The sequence below is a fragment of the Folsomia candida genome, unplaced genomic scaffold (genome assembly GCF_002217175.1).
Source record: "Folsomia candida strain VU population unplaced genomic scaffold, ASM221717v1 Fcan01_Sc001, whole genome shotgun sequence".
In the NCBI taxonomy this organism is placed as follows: domain Eukaryota; kingdom Metazoa; phylum Arthropoda; class Collembola; order Entomobryomorpha; family Isotomidae; genus Folsomia; species Folsomia candida.
In genome coordinates this window covers 13,382,113-13,408,704 of record NW_019091193.1, presented here as the reverse complement: position 1 = coordinate 13,408,704, position 26,592 = coordinate 13,382,113, and the positions used below count along the sequence as shown (strand labels likewise).

Here is a 26,592-nt window from a genome sequence, read left to right as displayed (position 1 = left end):
TAGATCAAAATTTACTAAGATTAGAGAAAAGAGTCGGGGAAGAAATTGTGCGAATTAAGGAAAGTTCAGCAACTGAAACAAGAGAAAGTTCTGTCACTTGGAGAAAGGCAAAGAAAGTCGTTGTGCAACAACAGCAGCATGAGATGAAGGAGGAGGAAAAGCAGCCGGAGGAGACACCCGTGTGGATCAGAGGGAAGAAAAAGCCAATTGCAATTCCGAAAGCTGAAGAGAAGGAGGCGGAGGAGGAAAAGGTGAAGCCAGTCGAAGAAGAAAAACCTCAAGTGTGGGCAAGAGGAAAGAAAAAGCCGGTTTCTCAACCGACAGAACATGTCACGCCGACAGAGACTCCTCCTACGATTGCAGACACGGAGAAAGTGACACTAAAAGAGGAAACATTTGGAGAAATACAGCAAGATACTACAACATCTAAGCTAGCAAGTGAAGAAACAACAACCACACAACCTGTATGGACTAGAAAACCTGTAGTGAAAGCACCTGAAAACATTCCAATTTCTGAGACTGAACAAAAAACTCCAATAAAGAAAGCAAAACAAGTTCCTGCAGCAGAGCCGGAAGAATTGCCTACTATTAAACAATTCCAATTGAAACCAACTAAACGAGCAGACAAGTCTGTTCCTGATGAAAAACCACACATTTCTCAAGTACAATTGAAACCTGTTCTTAAACCCGTGGTGGGTGAGAAGGATGCGAGAGAACGGGTTGACTCATCTTTGCCATTGGAATTATCTGAAATTCCTCAACATGAAACTGTAGATATTGAAGAAGTGCAGGAAATTAATCTTGAACATAAAATGGAGAAAGCTGGAGAAAGGTCTGTAGAAATAGGAAAAGAGAAAGCAGTGACAGATAAGGGAGAAGAAAAAAGTATTCCTGTCGTATATCAACGGAAACCTAAACAAGGAGTGAAATTAGACGAACAGAAAATGATTCCAGTCACGAAAAAAGAGGAGATTCCAGTGGTGAAAGAGGAGCTTAAAGAAATTGTGGAGTTGAAACAAGAGGAGCGAGCCGAAGAAGAAACAACCGAGTTATTGGAAAATGTAATAAATGCTGAAAAGCAAGCAGCTAAACAACCACAAATACAAAAACGTGATAAATTTCAACCAAAGGAGGAGAAAGTCGAACAAATTTCCTTGAAACCTGTCAAACGAACAGAGAAAGTCTTGGAGAAGGAGAAATTAGAAACAGTCGAATTAAAAACTGTTAAAAAAGCAACTCTTGCGTCTGCTGAAGTTGAAGAAGAAAAAATCTCACAACAAATTGAAACAGAACGAGTAGTTTCCGAAGAAGAGAAAGTACAAGATCAACAGATGTGGGATCGTAGAAAACCAAAACCAAAGACTGAGCAAACTGATATTCCAATTAAACCAAGCGAAACATCAAAAATTGATACTCAATCAAGTGCAGAATTAGCACAGCCAGAGACGACATTCCATACACCACAATTACGAATGGAGGAAGGTGCTCAATCTCAAAAAGATGTTACGTTTATTACACCAGAGCCAGAGAGAAAAGTCGAAGAACAACCCAAGCGACCAGTTTGGGAAAGAAAGAAAAAAGAAGCAAAACTCAAGACTTCGCCCCAAGGTGAACTGTCTCCAAGTACAAGTGATTCAACAATTCAGGAAATTGCAGAAGAGGTTGGAACGGAAGGCCCGAAATATATTTCCCCACAAGTTCCAAAGGACACAGCTCAACCGCAACCTACTGATGACCAACCCAAAAGACCAGTTTGGGATAGGAGGAAAAAAGAAACGAAAGTCAAAAGTGAAGACAAAGTCGATACAAAAACAATATCCGATGATTCATCGCAAATACAAACTATACAATTTTCAACTCCAACATCTCAGGAGGAACAAAAAGCAAGCGTTGAACAAAAAACCACAAAATTAGAAACTACACAACAACAAAAATTACAGAAAGTTTCAGCTGAAATTGGGCAAGAAACTAAGTTTTTTTCTCCGGATAAACAGGAAACAGTTGATTTAGATCAACAGTCAGTCCAATTTACAAGTCCCACAGTTCCTTCAGAGCCAGTTGACCAACAAGAGCAGCAAGTGAAGCGACCAGTTTGGGAAAGAAAAAGACCACAAAAATCAAAAAGTGGTACGGATAAACTGGTACAAGACTCTAAAACTGCAATTCCAATCGATCAGCCCACACAAGATGTAGTTTCTCCGATTAGTGAAGTAAAACAGGAAAAAGTTACTGCACAAATTGGTCACGAAATGAAATTCATTTCTCCACAAACAAAATTCAAAGATGATGAATTACAAGAGAAACCAATTCAATTTCAGTCTCCTTCACAAGCTGAAGAAGAACAAATTAAACCTAAAGAATCGGTCTGGGAAAGAACGAAAAAGGATCAAAAACCAAAAACTGATGCACCAAGCGAGACTAAACAAGAATCTGTTCAAAGAAAACTAGTTCCACAAGAAAAACCTCATCCAGAGGAAACAGAAACAAGTAAACTGGAGAAAGTTACCGCAAGACTGGGACAAGAAATAAAATATGTGGCTCCAACCGAATTGTCACAGGATACTACTCAAGCAAGAGAAATTCCACTTCAACCTACAGATAAGCAATTAAAACAACAACCAACCACGAAATCAACCGAGGAAACCAAAGAAAGTGTAAAATTCAAGCAAACACTTACGCAAGAGAAAGAAATGAAATTCATTTCACCAGAAGTGCAAGAAGTAACCGCAGAGAAGGCTGAAGAGAAAAAGATTGTAACAAAGAAAGAAGTGCAAAAAACTCAACAAGTTAAAGAAGAAAAAATATCTCAACATGTTAAAGAAACAAAAGAACAAGACAAAACTGTTGAGTTTACAAGTCCAACTGTTCCCAGCCAGATTAGTGAAGAAATTAAATCTGGTGAGAAACAAGTGAAAATTAAAGAGGAGAAAAAGGTTGAAAAATTATCCAAAAAACAAGAATCAGATATCAGTTTTGTAACACCGACTGTTAAAGAGGAGAAAATAATTGAAGACAAACAACCTACTCAACCAATATCACATCCAAAAGTACAACAAGAACAACCAAGCGAGCAAACAACTCCAATAACTACAGATGAAACAGTTCAAGAGAAAGTGCAACCAACTTGGCAAAGGGGTCGCAAGGATAAACCAAAACCACAACCATCCGCACCAGAAGAAAAAGTAGAGCAAGTCACGTTGAAACCTACGAAGCGAGTGGAGAAAGTTGTAGAAAAAGAGAAATTGGAAAGCGTAGAACTCAAAACGTTTAAAAAGCAAGAGGAAGAAAAAGTCCAATTTACAATTCCAACTGCAGAGGAAACTGAGAAATCTATTCAAATTGCAAAACCAGAAACCAGAGAAGAAAGTAAAGAAAAAGTAAAAGAAAAATTCAAGGAGTCAATCGAAACTATCGAAAAACCTTTAGAATTTATTTCTCCGAGTATTCAAGAAACCCCACTGACACATGCTGAACTAGAAGAGGAAGAAGAGCAAGAATTTCCCGAAGCCTCAGACCTCGCAACGGAACATCTCAAAGAAAAACATGTTCACGAAAAGAAGGTCAGAAAAATGAAACAGGTGAAAGTTCAAGAACGAGAACTCACCTTTGTGGCACCATCAGATGAACAAATTGACTCGGTAACTGCTGAAGAAGTTAAAGTGAAAAAAATACATGAAAAAACAGTTAAGGAGAAAGTCGAAAAGGGTGTAAAATTAAAAGAAGTTAAGAAAAGTGAAGAGAAAATTGGCTTTGTATCACCAAAAGTAGATGAAGCCAAGAAGGAGGAGTTTGTTGAAGAGAAAAGACCAATCGAAACACAAGTCCAGGAACAATTGTCTGACAAGAAAACAAAGAAATTAACTGACACTGCACAACAAGAATCAAAAGTAACGTTCACTTCCCCAACCATGGTTGAGGAACAAGAAACTGTTAAAGAAAGTGAAGAGAAAGAACAGGAAATATTAAAAATGCCTAAAACTCCAATACCTGTCAAACAAAAAGAGGTTAAAAAAGTATCAAAGCCAGATAAAACTGATGCCTCGCAAGATGTTTCAATTGAATTCGCTTCTCCAACTGATCTTGTTGGAGAGACGATAGACAAACCAAAGATTGAAGAAACCATGCCTTTAAGGAAAGTAGAGGCGTCTCGCACAGAAGATAAAACGGAGGAAATTAAAAAAGTGTCAAAGAAAGTAAAGGAAAGTAAAGTGCAAGATTCGCAAATTCAATTCCAATCGCCAAGTGATTTACCTATTGAAGAAGTGACTAAAAAACCAGAAACAACTGATGAATTTAGTGGAAGAATACAACTTATTGATAAGCCTAAAACAACAGAAAAACAATTGATAAAAGAGAGAACTGACGAAATTCAAGAACAAACTGTTGAATTTCAATCGCCTCTTGACCACGATAAAGTTCCTTCGACTCTAGCACCGAAAGTCCACAAAAAGAAAACTCGTGAAGAAATAGTTCAGGAAGAGAAAGCTCCACAAAAGGACCGAGATGATGTAGTACAAGATAAGCCAATTGAATTTACATCTCCTGAGCAACCAGAAAAAATCCAGCAACAAGTTTATCAGCGAAAACAACGTGTGAAGGAGACTAAAACAGAAGAACAAATTGTCAAATTTTCATCCCCTGATAGTTCAACTAAAGAGGAGGTTGTCGAACAAAAGATGGAAATCGAAACAAGTGTAAAACAATTCAAGGAATCAAAATTCCTTGAACAACAAATGCAGTTCATGTCACCGGAAGATGCACAGCTTACAGAGGAGAAAGTTGAGAAAGTTACGCAAGAAGTCCGTTTAAAAGAGAAAAAACAAGTGACCTTTGAGCAAGTTGTTGTAGCACCTGAGCGAGAAATACAAGAGGTTTCTGACAAGACAAGTATCCAAATAAAACCAGAAAAACCACAAAAAACTGACCAAGATCAAACCAAACCAATTGAATTCAAATCCCCTGAAACCGCATTGGCTACACAAGAGACATCACAAAAGTTGATTAAACAGGAAGTGAAAGTCGAGTCAAAAGAAAAACAAGTAAAACACAAACAAACAATGAAGCAAGAGACAGAGATCAAATTTATAACTCCATCTGAACTAGAAATTGAGAAAGAACGGGTAAAATCACAGGAGGACATTCAACCAGAGTTGGTAAAAGATCAGCCTACAGTGCCTAAGAAAGTTGATCAAGAGCAACCTCTCCCTCAACTAAAATCTCCTGATGAAAAGAAAAAAGAACAGGAAATTCCATCTCAACCAACTGAGATTGTCGTACCGAAAGATAAACAAAAAGTTAAGAAAGCAGTCACTGAAAAACCTGTAGAATTTACTTCTCCCGTTGTCTCAGAGGATGATAAAGTTGAAGTGAAACAAGTATTAAAATCTGATGTGAAGGGAGAACCCGAACCAGACAAAAAACAACCGAAAGTTAAAGATGATGCAAAACAGCAAAGTGAAATTCAATATCAGTCTCCTACTGTCCAAATTGCAGAACAACCTAAGGAAATTCCTAAATCAGTTGATAAAATTAAACCAAAAGTCAAGGAGGCTACTCAAGAAACACAAGAAGAAACAAAGGAATCTGTGAAATATAAACAAAGCATAACTCTTGAAAAAGAAATTCGATTCGTTTCGCCACAAGTGCAAGAAATAGTTGAAGAAGTACCACGTCAAGAGTCAGATGATCAAATTAAGCTTAAACCAGTAGAAAAAATGGTAGAATCATCTAAGAAACCTTCTAAAAAAGAGGAAGAGAAAATCCAGGATCAAGAAATTCCATTTGTTGCTCCAATTGCAGAAGAAAAAATGCCTGAAGAGACAGCTCCAGAGAAAGCCCCAGAAAAGCCATCAGAAAAAGTCGACCAATTGAAACCAAAGAAAACTACCAAATCACAACCAATTGAAAAGAAATCTAAAGAAAAGGATGATGCAGTTATTGAGAAACCGATTGAATTTGTTTCACCAGAGAAAGCTGAAGAGCAAATTGTAGCAATCAAACCTAAACCGCAAGAGAAAGTTGATCAAGAAATTCCAGAAGTTAAAGAGAAAGTGAAACGAATGAAACAAACTGTTAAGCAAGAACAAGGTGTATTATTTCATACTCCTGGCGATTATGAAGAAGAAATTGTTACTAAACCTGAAGAAAAACACGATGAAATCAAGTTAAAACCATTGAAATTTGACGAGAAGGAAGTTGTAAAAGATGAGGAACAAAAACCAGATAGACAGAAAGAAAGGCAAGATAAATCTCAAGAAAGGCACGTTCAATTTGCGTCACCAGAAGTTGAAGAAGAGATTCCAACAGAGAAAGTTGCGGAGAAAGTTAAAAAGAAAGCGAAACCAGTAGATGAGAAGGATAAGAAAACCAAGGGAGATGATATCGTACAAGAGAAAGGCATTGCATTTGTAACTCCAGAAGTGCCAGTGGCAAGTGTTGAGGAGCACCCAGTCGAAGAGAAAGAAAAAGAAAAATTACCAAGAAAGAAATCTCTAGAGAAAGCTGAATTGGGGAAACAAAAACCAAAAAAGACACGAGACGATGCTGTGCAAGAGAAAAGTATTGAGTTTACATCACCAACAGAGCTTCCCGAAATAATTGATACACAATCTAAGAAACCACTCGAACAACAAACGCAACCAGTTGAAGAGAAAGTAAGACCACAGAAAACATCGGATGACTCCAAACAAGAAAAACCAATTGAATTTCAATCGCCCACAGTTGAAGATCAACCTGCACCCAGCAAACCGAAAAAGAAAATCCCACAACAACCTGATGAACCACAAGAAAAACCACTTCAACAAACTCAATTGAAACGACCAAAAGCCAAACCACAGCCTGAAATCCAACCACGAGTTGAAACTCCAGCAGATATAGTAAAGCTCAAACCAACTCCAAAGGAAGTGACAGAAGAGACGACGGAATATTCAACGGAATTTAAAATACAACAAAAACAGGTGGACATCATAGAGTTTCATCAACCAACTCAAGAACAAACCACTTTTACTAAAGAACCAAAAGAAGAAACATTCAAATCCGAATTTTCTCTGCCCATTGTTGCTCCAGCTCCAGCTCCTGCCCCTGCCCCTGCCCCTGCCCCAGCTCCTGCTCCTGATACGAGTAAACTACCGACAAAGATGAAAATAAAGAAGCATGGATTTCCAGCTATGCAGAAGGTTCCCGAATTTATTGGTTTTAAGCTAAAACCAGCAGAGACGATCAAGAGGAGGATATCAAAGGAGCAGTTGGAGGAAGTTGACTTGAAACCCATCCCACGACGACCCTCAGAAGAGGTGGAAGAGATGGAAGGAGAAACACAGGAATTGTCTGAAGCTAAAATAAAATACGAAAAATTGGAACGAAAAAGACAACTTGATAAAATTGAATTTCTTCGTTTTAAAACACCAGAAAAAATGCAAGCTCCAATGTTTAGTTTCGGATTAAAACCACAAGTTTGCAGATTAGGAGGAGACGTGGTCTTTGAATTCGCTACCAACGAAGCTGAGGAAGAAATCCTCTGGCTAAAAAATGAAAATGAATTACTCATCGATTTCGAAAGGATGAAAATTAGTGGAACAACTCTTGAAATTAAGAATGTCGAGAAAAAAGATGAAGGAACGTATGCCGTCGTTGCTAAAAATCAACTTGGAATGGCAAAATCGGAAGCAACACTTGTTATCAAAGAGAAAACTGAAGAATTGCCTGAAAGGATTATAAAACCACTGGAAGCCAAATTAACCCTGGTTAACTCACAAACGGAATTACGTGTTGAATATACGAAAAAAGATGAGTCAACTGTAAAATGGTTTCATAATGGAAGATTAGTCGAGCAGAAAAAAGGGATTTTTATCAAAACGGACGACAAACAAAGTGTGCTCTTAATTGAGAAAACTGACAAGTCTACGGCTGGGAAATGGGAAGTCCATTTAGGAAATCAACAGTCATCTTGCACCGTCAGAACTGTTGACAAGCTAAATGATGACGTTGGTCCCAAATTTCGATTGCATTTAAATGAAAAACCACTTTATTCCGATCATCCCAATATTCTACAAGTTCAAGTGACTGGAAAACCTGAAGCCAGCTTTCAATGGTTTCGTAACGACGAATTAATTGAATCTAATGAAATCGATAAAATTTATACTGAAGCCAATAAATCAATTCTATTCATGAAACATGCTCAAGAAGGAGAGTATACGGTGGGTGAATTATACGTTTTTTGTTGTTGGCCTATGTATTATTAATTTTCGTAATTAATTCAACAGGTTCGTGCAGAGAATGTTTTTGGTTCTATCACAAGCACAGCTTACTTTAAAGCGGTGAAAGGCGTGGATGAATATGCGCCTGAATTTGCTGTGAAATTACCAACAATTGTAAATTTAATGGATGGAGATGAAGTTACATTGTGTTGTCAAATTAAGAAAACAATTGGACCCACGCCGTTTGTCTCTTGGTTTAAAAATAATGAGCCAATTAAAGAAAAACCCAAAAATATTATCATCAATCAAACTGATGAAGGTGTTTGTACGCTAAAAATTGCAGAATTGTTTCCAGAGGATAGTGGTGAGTCTTTTATTGAAAATTCCTAGTGTTTAACGTGGAGAGAAAGTCAATTAAAAATAATTAAACTATAATTATTCTTCATTAGGTGAGTACTACTGCAAAGTATCAAATGTGAAAGGAACCGATCTCACAAGGGCCGTGGTCAATGTAGATGGTGAGGTTTTATCTTTAAAGTATAATGTATGAGATAATTTACAAGAAAGATATGCATACATCTGTACATTTGTAGCATATACGTACGTGCCAGATTCAGAATTTTCAGAAGTACATTCTGAAGATGAATCTAACGTAATCCTTGAAGAGGACGAGTCTGAGCATGTCGAAGAAGGTGGACCACAATTGGTCGAAAAGCTGGAACCAATCACTTCTGTCAGAGACGGAGAAAAGATTGTGTAAGGATTCACTCCTCACTTTCATTTTGACTTTGACTTTGTGTTCAAATTGTCTTTTTTCAGTCTCCGCACGAAACTCACCCCGACAAGACCACGACCAATTGTAAAATGGTTTGTAAACTCAAAAGAACTGATAAAAAGTACAGCAGAATTTCGAATAGAAAATCCAGACCAGTACACGAGCCAGTTGGTAATTGAAGAGATTTATCCAGAAGATGAAGGGGAATACACATGCACGGTTCAAAATAAATTTGGTATGGATCAAACAAGTACCGAACTTACCGTTTATGGAGCTAGAGAGGGTATTGTCATTTTTAATTTCTTTCCATTCATGTTTTTATACGAGAGAAAGTGTGTGAGAGTGATTATGTGTTGTTTTCTTTTACTAAAACAAAGAAGAGCGAATCACCAGTAAAAATAATTAATAAAAAAAGAACCAATAAGAAAAGCATGTGTAAAATTTAGGTAACATCCGCCATCTCGAATTTGATGAAATACCAGAATTTATGGGTAAAAATTAATCATGAGTCTGATTGTGTAATTACTAATATCTTGTTTCTTAAAAGAAATATGCAATGTGTATAAAAATACGCCAAATAATTTTTTTATAAAATTGTAATACAGAAAAGAAAAAAGAGAAAAAATCATCCCTCAAAAAGAAAGTTGTAACAAAGACAACTCAAAGGCGTGTGTCGTTTCATGAAGAAGAACAAGGTCAGATCAACTTTTTTAGTCTCTTAAAATATATATTTCAACCCTTTTTGTTGTTTTACGTGTTTTTGTCTTGTGAATGTTTACCTGTCACATTGTTTGTATAAATATCAGACACAACCACAGATGAGCGCAGAACTGAACATTACACATTGGATACACGGAGACATGATGATGATGGGGTGGAAATTAGGGAGGAAAATGTTAGGGAACTAGGAATTGGGTCTGTGGAACAGGTTAAAATTAGTGTACAAGGATTAGATGGCACATTTGGAGATGTTGAAACACAAAAAATAGGGTTAGGGATAGGTGGAGTTGAACCGGTGAAAGTTGATGTAAAAGGTTTGGACGGTGCTTTTGGAGATGTTGAACGGCAAAAAATTGGCCTCGGAATTGGTGGAGTCGAGCCGGTGAAAGTCGACGTAAAAGGTTTGGACGGTGCTTTTGGAGATGTTGAACGGCAAAAAATTGGCCTCGGAATTGGTGGAGTCGAGCCGGTGAAAGTCGACGTAAAAGGTTTGGACGGTGCTTTTGGAGATGTTGAACGGCAAAAAATTGGCCTCGGAATTGGTGGAGTCGAGCCGGTGAAAGTCGACGTAAAAGGTTTGGACGGTGCTTTTGGAGATGTTGAACGGCAAAAAATTGGCCTCGGAATTGGTGGAGTCGAGCCGGTGAAAGTCGACGTAAAAGGTTTGGACGGTGCTTTTGGAGATGTTGAACGGCAAAAAATTGGCCTCGGAATTGGTGGAGTCGAGCCGGTGAAAGTCGACGTAAAAGGTTTGGACGGTGCTTTTGGAGATGTTGAACGGCAAAAAATTGGCCTCGGAATTGGTGGAGTCGAGCCGGTGAAAGTCGACGTAAAAGGTTTGGACGGTGCTTTTGGAGATGTTGAACGGCAAAAAATTGGCCTCGGAATTGGTGGAGTCGAGCCGGTGAAAGTCGACGTAAAAGGTTTGGACGGTGCTTTTGGTGATTTTGAGACGCAAAAAATTGGCCTCGGAATTGGTGGAGTCGAACCAGTGAAAGTCGATGTCAGAGGACTGGAGGGCACATTTGGAGATCTTGAGACACAAAAAATTCATAAGAAAATTACTAAACTTGAAGAGAAAGTCGAAAGAACCACAGGGATTGTTGAACAAGTTCGCGTGGATATTCAAGGGTTGGATGGGACATTTGGGGATGCTACAAATCAAAGCATTAGAGTAACAGGAGAGCAACAATCAGAAGTATGGCAGAGGACAACGAAAGGTGAAAAAACAGTTATGCAAACAACTGGAGAGTTCGAGAAAGTCTCAATGCAAATCAGAGGAAAAGATGGCTCATTTGGAGATTCGGAGACACAAATAATGCAGATTCATATGAAGAAAGATGAACATGAAAGCCATGAAGTAGATATGCAAACTGTTACGGGCATAATGGAATCACATCGAGTTGAGATTCACGGAAAAGATGGAACGTTTGGTGATGCGGATAAGCAAAAAATTGATCTTAAGATTACGACAGAGGAAGTTGAACTGGAGAAAGGAAAAGAACAAGGACAATCGGAATCAGAAAAACAACCAATTTGGAGGCGAAAGAAGCAGTCGAAGAAACCCGAAATGCAAAAAACTGAATTCACACAACCAGATGAACTAGTAGATATTTCTCCTGATCAATCGTATTCAATCATAATTCCCGATATAGAACCTCGAAAAAAAGTAAAAACTATTAAAATCCAACAGAAGGACGTAATATTCTATTCACCAGTTGAATATGTCGCTAAACCATCCAAGCAACATAAACATAACATACAAATGATTAAACTAAAGAAAGTTGAAGAAAAGATTTTAGCTGAAATGCAAAGCTTAATCGGATTCGTTTCGCCAGATGACGTCGTATTACAAGAAGAAACTTTCCAAGTGCAAATTGAATCACTTGATAATGAGATCAAATTTGTGGGATCCAAATCAGACAAAGCAGCTAGGACAAAGATTAGAAAGACAAAACGAAGCGAAAGACCAGAATTTGAAGACGACCAAAGAGAGGAAGTAATGAAATTCGATATGATTGAAGGAAGTCCTAAGGACTTGAATGAACCTCATGAAATCGAACAATACCTAGGTTATCAATTTGGCCCTGCAACTGATACTGAAAATACTCAAGCCGAGCAAAAAATGCACCAAACGAAATCAATTCCTGAACAACCAACAACAGTTCACACCAAGCAAATTCATTCTACACTTGATCAAGAAAAGTCGATTCTGTTTTCAAGTCCAACGACCGGGGAAACCTTTGAAGTCATAAATATACAGATTCGAGAAAGCTCTGAATTTAGAAAAACAAGTTCAACCAAAGCAAAAGGTAAAACTGCAACAGATTTGTCAACACCCTTACCTGAAGGCATAGTGGAAATTGAAGAAATTTTAGATGAAACGCCAGAGAAAGCCATAGCAGACGTTGAACGAAAGCAAGATGTTGAACAGCCAAAGGAGGAGCAACAAGAAGTTCTGAAAATCAAAAAGGTCAAGAAACAAGTTCAACCAGAGGAGGTGAAAGTCGTTAAGAAACGAGTCAAAGTTTCTGCAACTCAAGAACGGGAAATTGATTTTTACACACCATTTGACTACCAAGAAGAAGTATTTGAGGAAACCCCTGAAGAACAAGACACTGGTTTGCCCAAGCTTCAACCAATTGAGAAGCAAGAAAAGAGGAAAGTAATTAAAAAGAAAGCTAAAGCAGAGGAATCACAAACCACTGAAATGGAGTTTTATTCTCCAGAATTAGCCGAAGAGGAAGCAGAACAGCCAGAGGAAGTGAAAGCTGATCAACTTCTTCCAAAACTGCAGGACAAACCAACTACAAAGAAAGTTATCAAAAAGAAAGCTAAAGCTGACACTGAACAAGAAGTCGACATTGCTTTCACTTCCCCTGAACTTGCCGAAGACACTGAGGAAGCTAAGCAACCTGAAATTGAAGATTCGGGTCTTACCAAGCTTCCTAAACCGGAAAAGAAACCGGAAACCAAGAAAGTCATTCGCAAAAAGGTCAAAGCAGATGGGGAACAAGAGACTTCCGTTCAATTTGTCTCGCCTGACGACGTGGAAGAAGAACAAGAGGTTGAACAGCCAAAGGATGAGCAACAAGAAGTTCTAAAAATCAAAAAGGTCAAGAAACAAGTTCAACCAGAGGAGGTGAAAGTCGTTAAGAAACGAGTCAAAGTTTCTGCAACTCAAGAACGGGAAATTGATTTTTACACACCAGTTGACTACCAAGAAGAAGTATTTGAGGAAACCCCTGAAGAACAAGACACTGGTTTGCCCAAGCTTCAACCAATTGAGAAGCAAGAAAAGAAGAAAGTAATTAAAAGAAAGCTAAAGCTGACGAATCACAAACCACTGAAATGGAGTTTTATTCTCCAGAATTAGCCGAAGAGGAAGCAGAACAGCAAGAGGAAGTGAAAGCTGATCAACTACTTCCAAAACTGCAGGACAAACCAACTACAAAGAAAGTTATCAAAAAGAAAGCTAAAGCTGACACTGAACAAGAAGTCGACATTGCTTTCACTTCCCCTGAACTTGCCGAAGACACTGAGGAAGCTAAGCAACCTGAAATTGAAGATTCGGGCCCTACCAAGCTTCCTAAACCGGAAAAGAAACCGGAAACCAAGAAAGTCATTCGCAAAAAGGTCAAAGCAGATGGGGAACAAGAGACTTCCGTTCAATTTGTCTCGCCTGACGACGTGGAAGAAGAACAAGAGGTTGAACAGCCAAAGGATGAACCACAAGAAGTTCTAAAAATCAAAAAGGTCAAGAAACAAGTTCAACCAGAGGAGGTGAAAGTCGTTAAGAAACGAGTCAAAGTTTCTGCAACTCAAGAACGGGAAATTGATTTTTACACACCCGTTGACTACCAAGAAGAAGTATTTGAGGAAGTCTCTGAAGAACAAGACTCTGGTTTGCCCAAGCTTCAACCAATTGAGAAGCAAGAAAAGAAGAAAATGATTAAAAAGAAAGCTAAAGCTGACGAATCGCAAACCACTGAAATGGAGTTTTATTCTCCAGAATTAGCCGAAGAGGAAGCAGAACAGCCAGAGGAAGTGAAAGCTGATCAACTACTTCCAAAACTGCAGGACAAACCAACTACAAAGAAAGTTATCAAAAAGAAAGCTAAAACTGACACTGAACAAGAAGTCGACATTGCTTTCACTTCCCCTGAACTTGCCGAAGACACTGAGGAAGCTAAGCACCCTGAAATTGAAGATTCCGGCCCTACCAAGCTTCCTAAACCGGAAAAGAAACCGGAAACCAAGAAAGTCATTCGCAAAAAGGTCAAAGCAGATGGGGAACAAGAGACTTCCGTTCAATTTGTCTCGCCTGACGACGTGGAAGAAGAACAAGAGGTTGAACAGCCAAAGGATGAGCAACAAGAAGTTCTAAAAATCAAAAAGGTCAAGAAACAAGTTCAACCAGAGGAGGTGAAAGTCGTTAAGAAACGAGTCAAAGTTTCTGCAACTCAAGAACGGGAAATTGATTTTTACACACCCGTTGACTACCAAGAAGAAGTATTTGAGGAAACCCCTGAAGAACAAGACACTGGTTTGCCCAAGCTTCAACCAATTGAGAAGCAAGAAAAGAAGAAAGTAATTAAAAAGAAAGCTAAAGCTGACGAATCACAAACCACTGAAATGGAGTTTTATTCTCCAGAATTAGCCGAAGAGGAAGCAGAACAGCAAGAGGAAGTGAAAGCTGATCAACTACTTCCAAAACTGCAGGACAAACCAACTACAAAGAAAGTTATCAAAAACAAAGCTAAAGCTGACACTGAACAAGAAGTCGACATTGCTTTCACTTCCCCTGAACTTGCCGAAGACACTGAGGAAGCTAAGCAACCTGAAATTGAAGATTCGGGCCCTACCAAGCTTCCTAAACCGGAAAAGAAACCGGAAACCAAGAAAGTCATTCGCAAAAAGGTCAAAGCAGATGGGGAACAAGAGACTTCCGTTCAATTTGTCTCGCCTGACGACGTGGAAGAAGAACAAGAGGTTGAACAGCCAAAGGATGAGCAACAAGAAGTTCTAAAAATCAAAAAGGTCAAGAAACAAGTTCAACCAGAGGAGGTGAAAGTCGTTAAGAAACGAGTCAAAGTTTCTGCAACTCAAGAACGGGAAATTGATTTTTACACACCAGTTGACTACCAAGAAGAAGTATTTGAGGAAACCCCTGAAGAACAAGACACTGGTTTGCCCAAGCTTCAACCAATTGAGAAGCAAGAAAAGAAGAAAGTAATTAAAAAGAAAGCTAAAGCTGACGAATCACAAACCACTGAAATGGAGTTTTATTCTCCAGAATTAGCCGAAGAGGAAGCAGAACAGCAAGAGGAAGTGAAAGCTGATCAACTACTTCCAAAACTGCAGGACAAACCAACTACAAAGAAAGTTATCAAAAAGAAAGCTAAAGCTGACACTGAACAAGAAGTCGACATTGCTTTCACTTCCCCTGAACTTGCCGAAGACACTGAGGAAGCTAAGCAACCTGAAATTGAAGATTCGGGCCCTACCAAGCTTCCTAAACCGGAAAAGAAACCGGAAACCAAGAAAGTCATTCGCAAAAAGGTCAAAGCAGATGGGGAACAAGAGACTTCCGTTCAATTTGTCTCGCCTGACGACGTGGAAGAAGAACAAGAGGTTGAACAGCCAAAGGATGAACCACAAGAAGTTCTAAAAATCAAAAAGGTCAAGAAACAAGTTCAACCAGAGGAGGTGAAAGTCGTTAAGAAACGAGTCAAAGTTTCTGCAACTCAAGAACGGGAAATTGATTTTTACACACCCGTTGACTACCAAGAAGAAGTATTTGAGGAAGTCTCTGAAGAACAAGACTCTGGTTTGCCCAAGCTTCAACCAATTGAGAAGCAAGAAAAGAAGAAAATGATTAAAAAGAAAGCTAAAGCTGACGAATCGCAAACCACTGAAATGGAGTTTTATTCTCCAGAATTAGCCGAAGAGGAAGCAGAACAGCCAGAGGAAGTGAAAGCTGATCAACTACTTCCAAAACTGCAGGACAAACCAACTACAAAGAAAGTTATCAAAAAGAAAGCTAAAACTGACACTGAACAAGAAGTCGACATTGCTTTCACTTCCCCTGAACTTGCCGAAGACACTGAGGAAGCTAAGCACCCTGAAATTGAAGATTCCGGCCCTACCAAGCTTCCTAAACCGGAAAAGAAACCGGAAACCAAGAAAGTCATTCGCAAAAAGGTCAAAGCAGATGGGGAACAAGAGACTTCCGTTCAATTTGTCTCGCCTGACGACGTGGAAGAAGAACAAGAGGTTGAACAGCCAAAGGATGAGCAACAAGAAGTTCTAAAAATCAAAAAGGTCAAGAAACAAGTTCAACCAGAGGAGGTGAAAGTCGTTAAGAAACGAGTCAAAGTTTCTGCAACTCAAGAACGGGAAATTGATTTTTACACACCCGTTGACTACCAAGAAGAAGTATTTGAGGAAACCCCTGAAGAACAAGACACTGGTTTGCCCAAGCTTCAACCAATTGAGAAGCAAGAAAAGAAGAAAGTAATTAAAAAGAAAGCTAAAGCTGACGAATCACAAACCACTGAAATGGAGTTTTATTCTCCAGAATTAGCCGAAGAGGAAGCAGAACAGCAAGAGGAAGTGAAAGCTGATCAACTACTTCCAAAACTGCAGGACAAACCAACTACAAAGAAAGTTATCAAAAACAAAGCTAAAGCTGACACTGAACAAGAAGTCGACATTGCTTTCACTTCCCCTGAACTTGCCGAAGACACTGAGGAAGCTAAGCAACCTGAAATTGAAGATTCGGGCCCTACCAAGCTTCCTAAACCGGAAAAGAAACCGGAAACCAAGAAAGTCATTCGCAAAAAGGTCAAAGCAGATGGGGAACAAGAGACTTCCGTTCAATTTGTCTCGCCTGACGACGTGGAAGAAGAACAAGAGGTTGAACAGCCAAAGGATGAGCAACAAGAAGTTCTAAAAATCAAAAAGGTCAAGAAACAAGTTCAACCAGAGGAGGTGAAAGTCGTTAAGAAACGAGTCAAAGTTTCTGCAACTCAAGAACGGGAAATTGATTTTTACACACCAGTTGACTACCAAGAAGAAGTATTTGAGGAAACCCCTGAAGAACAAGACACTGGTTTGCCCAAGCTTCAACCAATTGAGAAGCAAGAAAAGAAGAAAGTAATTAAAAAGAAAGCTAAAGCTGACGAATCACAAACCACTGAAATGGAGTTTTATTCTCCAGAATTAGCCGAAGAGGAAGCAGAACAGCCAGAGGAAGTGAAAGCTGATCAACTTCTTCCAAAACTGCAGGACAAACCAACTACAAAGAAAGTTATCAAAAAGAAAGCTAAAGCTGACACTGAACAAGAAGTCGACATTGCTTTCACTTCCCCTGAACTTGCCGAAGACACTGAGGAAGCTAAGCAACCTGAAATTGAAGATTCGGGCCCTACCAAGCTTCCTAAACCGGAAAAGAAACCGGAAACCAAGAAAGTCATTCGCAAAAAGGTCAAAGCAGATGGGGAACAAGAGACTTCCGTTCAATTTGTCTCGCCTGACGACGTGGAAGAAGAACAAGAGGTTGAACAGCCAAAGGATGAGCAACAAGAAGTTCTAAAAATCAAAAAGGTCAAGAAACAAGTTCAACCAGAGGAGGTGAAAGTCGTTAAGAAACGAGTCAAAGTTTCTGCAACTCAAGAACGGGAAATTGATTTTTACACACCAGTTGACTACCAAGAAGAAGTATTTGAGGAAGTCTCTGAAGAACAAGACTCTGGTTTGCCCAAGCTTCAACCAATTGAGAAGCAAGAAAAGAAGAAAATGATTAAAAAGAAAGCTAAAGCTGACGAATCGCAAACCACTGAAATGGAGTTTTATTCTCCAGAATTAGCCGAAGAGGAAGCAGAACAGCCAGAGGAAGTGAAAGCTGATCAACTACTTCCAAAACTGCAGGACAAACCAACTACAAAGAAAGTTATCAAAAAGAAAGCTAAAACTGACACTGAACAAGAAGTCGACATTGCTTTCACTTCCCCTGAACTTGCCGAAGACACTGAGGAAGCTAAGCAACCTGAAATTGAAGATTCCGGCCCTACCAAGCTTCCTAAACCGGAAAAGAAACCGGAAACCAAGAAAGTCATTCGCAAAAAGGTCAAAGCAGATGGGGAACAAGAGACTTCCGTTCAATTTGTCTCGCCTGACGACGTGGAAGAAGAACAAGAGGTTGAACAGCCAAAGGATGAACCACAAGAAGTTCTAAAAATCAAAAAGGTCAAGAAACAAGTTCAACCAGAGGAGGTGAAAGTCGTTAAGAAACGAGTCAAAGTTTCTGCAACTCAAGAACGGGAAATTGATTTTTACACACCCGTTGACTACCAAGAAGAAGTATTTGAGGAAGTCTCTGAAGAACAAGACTCTGGTTTGCCCAAGCTTCAACCAATTGAGAAGCAAGAAAAGAAGAAAATGATTAAAAAGAAAGCTAAAGCTGACGAATCGCAAACCACTGAAATGGAGTTTTATTCTCCAGAATTAGCCGAAGAGGAAGCAGAACAGCCAGAGGAAGTGAAAGCTGATCAACTACTTCCAAAACTGCAGGACAAACCAACTACAATGAAAGTTATCAAAAAGAAAGCTAAAACTGACACTGAACAAGAAGTCGACATTGCTTTCACTTCCCCTGAACTTGCCGAAGACACTGAGGAAGCTAAGCACCCTGAAATTGAAGATTCCGGCCCTACCAAGCTTCCTAAACCGGAAAAGAAACCGGAAACCAAGAAAGTCATTCGCAAAAAGGTCAAAGCAGATGGGGAACAAGAGACTTCCGTTCAATTTGTCTCGCCTGACGACGTGGAAGAAGAACAAGAGGTTGAACAGCCAAAGGATGAGCAACAAGAAGTTCTAAAAATCAAAAAGGTCAAGAAACAAGTTCAACCAGAGGAGGTGAAAGTCGTTAAGAAACGAGTCAAAGTTTCTGCAACTCAAGAACGGGAAATTGATTTTTACACACCAGTTGACTACCAAGAAGAAGTATTTGAGGAAACCCCTGAAGAACAAGACACTGGTTTGCCCAAGCTTCAACCAATTGAGAAGCAAGAAAAGAAGAAAATGATTAAAAAGAAAGCTAAAGCTGACGAATCGCAAACCACTGAAATGGAGTTTTATTCTCCAGAATTAGCCGAAGAGGAAGCAGAACAGCCAGAGGAAGTGAAAGCTGATCAACTACTTCCAAAACTGCAGGACAAACCAACTACAATGAAAGTTATCAAAAAGAAAGCTAAAACTGACACTGAACAAGAAGTCGACATTGCTTTCACTTCCCCTGAACTTGCCGAAGACACTGAGGAAGCTAAGCACCCTGAAATTGAAGATTCCGGCCCTACCAAGCTTCCTAAACCGGAAAAGAAACCGGAAACCAAGAAAGTCATTCGCAAAAAGGTCAAAGCAGATGGGGAACAAGAGACTTCCGTTCAATTTGTCTCGCCTGACGACGTGGAAGAAGAACAAGAGGTTGAACAGCCAAAGGATGAGCAACAAGAAGTTCTAAAAATCAAAAAGGTCAAGAAACAAGTTCAACCAGAGGAGGTGAAAGTCGTTAAGAAACGAGTCAAAGTTTCTGCAACTCAAGAACGGGAAATTGATTTTTACACACCAGTTGACTACCAAGAAGAAGTATTTGAGGAAACCCCTGAAGAACAAGACACTGGTTTGCCCAAGCTTCAACCAATTGAGAAGCAAGAAAAGAAGAAAGTAATTAAAAAGAAAGCTAAAGCTGACGAATCACAAACCACTGAAATGGAGTTTTATTCTCCAGAATTAGCCGAAGAGGAAGCAGAACAGCAAGAGGAAGTGAAAGCTGATCAACTACTTCCAAAACTGCAGGACAAACCAACTACAAAGAAAGTTATCAAAAACAAAGCTAAAGCTGACACTGAACAAGAAGTCGACATTGCTTTCACTTCCCCTGAACTTGCCGAAGACACTGAGGAAGCTAAGCAACCTGAAATTGAAGATTCCGGCCCTACCAAGCTTCCTAAACCGGAAAAGAAACCGGAAACCAAGAAAGTCATTCGTAAAAAGGTCAAAGCAGATGGGGAACAAGAGACTTCCGTTCAATTTGTCTCGCCTGACGACGTGGAAGAAGAACAAGAGGTTGAACAGCCAAAGGATGAGCAACAAGAAGTTCTAAAAATCAAAAAGGTCAAGAAACAAGTTCAACCAGAGGAGGTGAAGGTCGTTAAGAAACGAGTCAAAGTTTCTGCAACTCAAGAACGGGAAATTGATTTTTACACACCAGTTGACTACCAAGAAGAAGTATTTGAGGAAACCCCTGAAGAACAAGACACTGGTTTGCCCAAGCTTCAACCAATTGAGAAGCAAGAAAAGAAGAAAGTAATTAAAAAGAAAGCTAAAGCTGACGAATCACAAACCACTGAAATGGAGTTTTATTCTCCAGAATTAGCCGAAGAGGAAGCAGAACAGCAAGAGGAAGTGAAAGCTGATCAACTACTTCCAAAACTGCAGGACAAACCAACTACAAAGAAAGTTATCAAAAAGAAAGCTAAAGCTGACACTGAACAAGAAGTCGACATTGCTTTCACTTCCCCTGAACTTGCCGAAGACACTGAGGAAGCTAAGCAACCTGAAATTGAAGATTCGGGTCTTACCAAGCTTCCTAAACCGGAAAAGAAACCGGAAACCAAGAAAGTCATTCGCAAAAAGGTCAAAGCAGATGGGGAACAAGAGACTTCCGTTCAATTTGTCTCGCCTGACGACGTGGAAGAAGAGCAAGAGGTTGAGCAGCCCAAAGATGTTCCTACTCCTGTATTTACCCCTTTAATAAGCCCACCATACGCAGCCGAAAAATTTCAAATTTATAAAACTAAGGAAACACAGCCTTCTCGAGAACTTCAATTATTTACCCCGCAAGAATATCTTGAAGAGAGTGAGCCTGTTCAAGGACCAAGCACCTTATTGGATGTCCCAGAATTTGTTCGCCGAGCGTCTCTCATAACAGACACACAATCCAAGCCAAAGAGGACAAAGATTCAATACAAGCAAGAAAGTGTAATTTTATTCTACAATCCACAGCCGTATTTAGAAGAAGTTAGGGAGACAGGTCCACAGATGCAAATTCCAGAAATTAGCTTGGAAGAAGAAATTTGTAAATTAAGAGAAGAAGGAAAGGAGGTTGAAATTAAGAAGAAAATCTTAAAAAAGAAAAGAATTAGGGAACAATTGGAGGATATGATCATGTTCATCCCAAACGAATATGAGGAGGAAGAGGATGATGAGATACCTGAAGTAATGGAATCTCCTAAGGCAGTTCCAAAAGCAAAAATTCCGAAACCAGTGAAAAAGAAAGTGGTCCAAAGGCCAGTAGTTACAGAATTTACAGAAGAATCTCTGAAAAAGCTAAAGCCAACAAAGGTTCAAATGAAGATTGACCAGCCAGAATTTGTTCAAGAAGTTCGTGTGTCAAAGACGAAAATGCGTGCAGATTTGTCTCAAGAAGCTTCAATTACATTTTATACTCCAAAGGAATTAGATAAAACTGAACACTTGATTCCTCCAGTTGAAGAATCTGTCCCAGAGGAGCCCTTAGTTTTTACTCCAAGCTTTAAGGATAAAGATCAGGAAATTGTAGAAAAATCCAAAGTTACACGAAAGAAGAAGCTAAAAACTAGTGCAGAAGACACTCCAATCGTGGAATTTGAATCGCCCGACAACATCCAATTACAAGAAGACATAATGGAAACCAAAGATGCAGAATTAAAGCAAAGAAAAACCAGCCAATCTGCGGGTGAAAGTCAGGCCGATGTTAAAAAGCGTTTGAAGTCGGAGCAAGTTCAATCAAGTCAAGTTGACTTTGTTTCTCCAGTTGACTTTACTGAGCAGAGCGTCGTTAGAGAGAAGACGGTGGACGATGGTGATATTTCGAGGAAAGCAGGAGGAAAGGCGGATACAGATGAGAAGCGAAAGAAGGGAAAGACCAATGCGAAACAAGAGGGAGGTGTAATGTTCTATGTACCAGAAGGATTGGAGGATGAGGCGAAGGAGCAACAACTGGGGACTGAAGAATTGGATGACGGGAAAATGAAATTGAGTACAATTAGTGAGAGTCCAGCGGACGAGAAAAAGTTAAAAAAGAAACAGAAACAAGCCAAAGATCAAGAAAGTGAGATAATATTTCAAAGTCCAACAATTCCTGATGAACAAGCAGATAAAGCAATGCGACAGCCGGTAACTGTTGTAAAATTGGACGAAACCAAGCTTCAAAGAAGGAAAGAATGGGAAGAAATTGGTATTGAGAAAGTTTACTGGCTTTCTCCATTGGATTATTACGAGAGTGACGATGATAATAAACCTGATGAAAGGAAACCCATTGAATTAGAAGATCAAGACCAAGATAAAATTGGGAAGAAAAAGATAATCAAAAAGAAAAAGAAACCCGTCGAACAACCAGAGGCTGATGATTCAATGCCGACAATTGAGAAAGTATTCGTACCAGAAACACGTGATGAGACTGAAATTATACAAAAACCAGTAAAACCTTTTGTTCGCCCAACTGAAGAACGTGAAATACGGCTAAAAACTAAAATAGAACGTTCACAAGATCGACAAATTACATATTTTATTCCACAGGAATATGTTGAAGAAGTTGAAATTGTTCAAAAGCCTAAAGAGAAACCAATTGAATTGAAATCCATGGAAGAGAAGAAGTTGAAGAGAAAGAAAGTTGTAACAGAACAATCAAAAGAGATTATTTTCCACGTACCACTTGATTTAGTTCAAGAAGAAGTAATTCAAAGTAAACCAGAAATTAAAGAAGAAATTTCATTAAAACCCCAGAAAAAAATTGAAGACAAGCAACCAATTGAGGAAAAGGAGAAACGGAAAAAAGTAAAAGATGACTCAAAACAGGAGAAAGCAATTGAATTTATGCATCCAACTGATTTCACTGATGAGGATATAGATAAAAGTAAACCGGTTAAAGACAAACCATTGAAAATAGACGATAAAGATAGCACCCAAAAATCAAAGAAACGTGAGAAAGATGATTCAAAACTGCAATCAGAAATTACATTTTATTCTCCAAAAGATTTGGAGAAAGAGGAAAAAGAAACGAAACCTGAAAAACCTGATGACATTGAGTTAAAGTCAAAGAAAAAGCCAGAAAAGCATGTTCCACTTGAAGAGAAAGTAATTAAAAAGAAAGACAAAGTAGATGAAACGCAAGAGTATGAAATTAAGTTCCAAAGCCCAACTGACTACATAAAAGAAGATGCAAAAGATAAGGATGTCGATACCACGAGTCCATCATTGAAATTGAAGGAATCGGAAAAACCAGATGAACAACCAAAGAAAAAGGTCAAGAAACAACGTGACGATGGAAAACAAGATCAAGAAATCCAATTTTTAACCCCAACGGATTTTATTGAAGAAGAGAAAGAAGTGATTTCAAAACTCCCAAAACCAGAAACCTTAAAGCAACCAGAGATCCCAGAGAAGAAACAAAAGACAAAAACCACATCAAGTCAAGAACAATCGATCCACTTTCACTCTCCAATCGAATACACAGAAGAAATATCCACCCAACCAATCAAACCATCCAATTTGTATGCCCTCCCAGAAGAGAAAGCTGTCAAGTTAAAGAGCAAAGTAGAAAGTGTTTCTGACATAAAATTCTATACTCCACCAGAATATGAAACATCCGATGGTTCAGATTCTAATGTTAAATTTAAAACACCAGAAGTAGTTGAGAAAGTTGAGGTAATAGAAAAAGTCTTAAAAATCCACAGACCAATGAATAGATTAGAAGATAAACAGGCCGAGTCCACTCTAGATTTCGTTAGTGATCAAGAAGTAGCATTTAAAACACAGCCACAAAACTTGGAAACATCTTCCGTCATTGTAGATACGAGAGAAACCGTTAGTTTAGGCTCAAAATTTCATATGCAACCATCACAAGCATTAGAAAGGTTAGAATCATATGCACAATCCACCCCATCCGAACAATCCACTCCATTGGACACGTCCACCACAACCACCACCACCACAATACCAAGTACAAGTACTACCACAGAGCATGCAACTAATTCATCTTGCAGACCAATTTCTGAAGAACATTTGTTGCTTGAACAAACGGGGACATTACCAACCATGAAACAACCAATTGTTGATAAACCAGTGTGTACATTACAACCTGCTTTACCCATTGAAACAAACACTACCTTCCAACACATACAACCCGGAGACTCATTCAAAACCACACCTGCAGACAAAGCTAATGTACAAATATGGGCACCTTTTACAGAATTGAATGTTACCCAAATCATCCCTGAAATCGGATTAGGGGAACAAAAACACGACACAACAACAATCCAATCCGGAACCCTCGGACTCAATGACACACTACATCACCAGCTCACCCACGACAACCTCCTCGTCTATGACAAAGAAGTCGATGACGTAATAAAACTACCAAGTCAAGAACAAGCAGTTTTTAGTAAAAGAGAAAATCTTACTGAAATTACAAACAGTGCAAATTTAGTTTTCGAAGGTTTGAGAGACATGACCGAGTTTAGTTTAGATCAGAAAAATGCCTTAAAATCAACAACACCACATAATGAACAGGTTTCAAAGGAAACAAATTTAATACTGCAATCTGAATCTGAATTTATACCTGGAAAAAGTGGCTGGGCTACGTCAAAATCCAGTTTTGTCGAAAATATTAGCCTTACCAATGAAATTAATGAGACGTGTGACACAACCAGTGGCGATGTAAAACTCTTACCAGTAACACCATCCACACAAACGAACGTTGAGGTAGAGCAAGGGAATAATAATTCTTTGACGGTGAGGGATGTGATACCAAAGTTAGAAAATGAAACCATTTTAACAACTGAAACCTTAGATGAAAAGAAAACTGTCAATGTTAATATTGAGGGTGGAAAAATGGGGATTTTAATGAGCGAAACTAAACCTTTTGAATCAGTGGGAGTGAAGGATGCTTTCACTAGTAACGAGCAAAAAGGGAAAGTCTTACCTTCTGATTTGATGACGGAGTTAGAATGTAGCAAAGTTTTAGTTTTGGACAGTGTTGTAGAATCCAAACAGGAATCTTTGAAATTGACGAAGCCTACTGAATCCATTCAAGGATTACAAATTAATGCAATAAAATCAACAACGACCACAGATCTGATTGAAAATGTTAGCGAGTTTAACACTGAGAAACATAAAAATCAACAAGTTACAAAATTTACAGTCGATGTTACAGGAAAAATGCCAGAAATTAATGAAAATATGATTTATGAGAATAGTGGGGTTTATAAATCCATTGACTCCATTGGGGAGAAAGTGAAAGTAGGTTCAACGCAACCACTTGAAGGGGTTTATACACAAGAAAATGTAATTTTTCTAAAAGAACAGGAATTTCCTAAATCATCAACGAAAAAGGAAAATATTTCAATAAGTTTTGAACTAGGGAAAAGCTTAGAAATTGAACAAAATCCAATTCTTGATACTTGTGGTGAGCATAGCATGAAATTGGCAGAGGGTCAGAAACCAAAAATGGAACTAGAAATTGGACATGAGATAGAAACCAGGGTTGAAAATGTTATTGAAAAATCAGAGTTAATTATAATTCCAACGGAAAAAGAGAAAGTCATCCCAACAGATTTACAATTTGAAACGTATCAAACGGATCAACCAGAAATTATTGAAGGATTCAAAGAATTCACACACAAGTCTGATTTAGGAATGAAACCTAATTTTCGATTAAGCGAATCCGTTGGTGGTGTGGTGGATAATTTGATTGTAGATTTTAAAGAAAAGGAACTTACGATTCCAGAGTTTAAAGTTGATAAGCAAAATATTTCAACAGATTTCGTTTATTTGCATGAAAATCAAGGAGAAATCATTAAACCTTATGATTCAAATGTTCCAATGGAGATTAGTAGTGAAATGGAGAGGAAGGGAAATTTTAGTTTAGAATCTGTTGGGAAAGCAGTTGGATTGAGTCAATTAATTCAAACTGAAGAATCAGTGGGAGACATTTCACAACAGGAACAACAAATTCAACAAAACATTACATCATCATTTACCGAACCAAAACCAACGAGTTCTACATTTACTAATTTATTACTTGAAAACACAATTCCATCCTCGGAGGAACAGCAACAAAAACAACAAGCAGTTACAAAAATCGATTCACTTTACTCTACTCAACCAACGGAACAAACCATCAACTTTTCCTCACCAACGAATGATACACAAAAATCCAATCTCGTAATTCTAGAAGAACAAAATGTTGTGAGGCGAAGGGAAGAAGATGTTAGAATCGATTTAAGTGATATTTCTCAAGCGGGGAAAGCTGTGGAAATTGCTAAACTCAAAGTTGAACCTTTAGATTTGGGAGTGGAAATTTTAGAAATTTGTTCTGAACTTGATGTTGGGGTGAATTTTGGACAGGGAAAAATCAAAGATATTGGCGGAGCTGGTGGGGATAAAGTTGCCAGTGTTGAAGAGATTGATTTGAGGATGGCTGGGGAGAAAGTTGGGATAAAGAAGGGAAAGAAAGTGGGGGTTAGTGAGCAGGAGATGGTGAAAGAGGAAATGGAGGAGGAAGTGGAGAGAGAAGAAGAAGAAGGTATCGTAAGTACCACAGAAACACGCTACATTGTTCACCCAGATAATCAACAACACATTGAGACACTCACAACATTCAAATCAAATAAGGAACAATCAGGTTGGTCACATTTTTTCCACTTTTTTTCACTTGGACATTTAAAATTATGTGAATTACATTACTAATCTTCGGTTATCATGAGCCACATCCGATTTTTTGATTGGCATCTCAGCGACATTAAAAAATTTCGACCAAATCAAAACATCGGCCACATTTCTCATTGTCACGTGGACTTT

General features: G+C 38.7%; 1 protein-coding gene across 1 annotated transcript in view; it reads left to right on the top strand.

Annotated features, from left to right (window-relative positions):
• Positions 1 to 26,592, top strand: part of LOC110842678 (titin) — a 64,658-nt gene that overhangs the window by 28,822 nt on the left and 9,244 nt on the right. Inside the window, exons 67-69 of the mRNA XM_035846611.1 lie at positions 9,417 to 9,461; positions 9,576 to 9,665; positions 23,984 to 26,416. Coding sequence (XP_035702504.1) covers positions 9,417 to 9,461; positions 9,576 to 9,665; positions 23,984 to 26,416 — 2,568 coding nt within the window. The remainder of the gene's footprint in view (positions 1 to 9,416; positions 9,462 to 9,575; positions 9,666 to 23,983; positions 26,417 to 26,592) is intronic.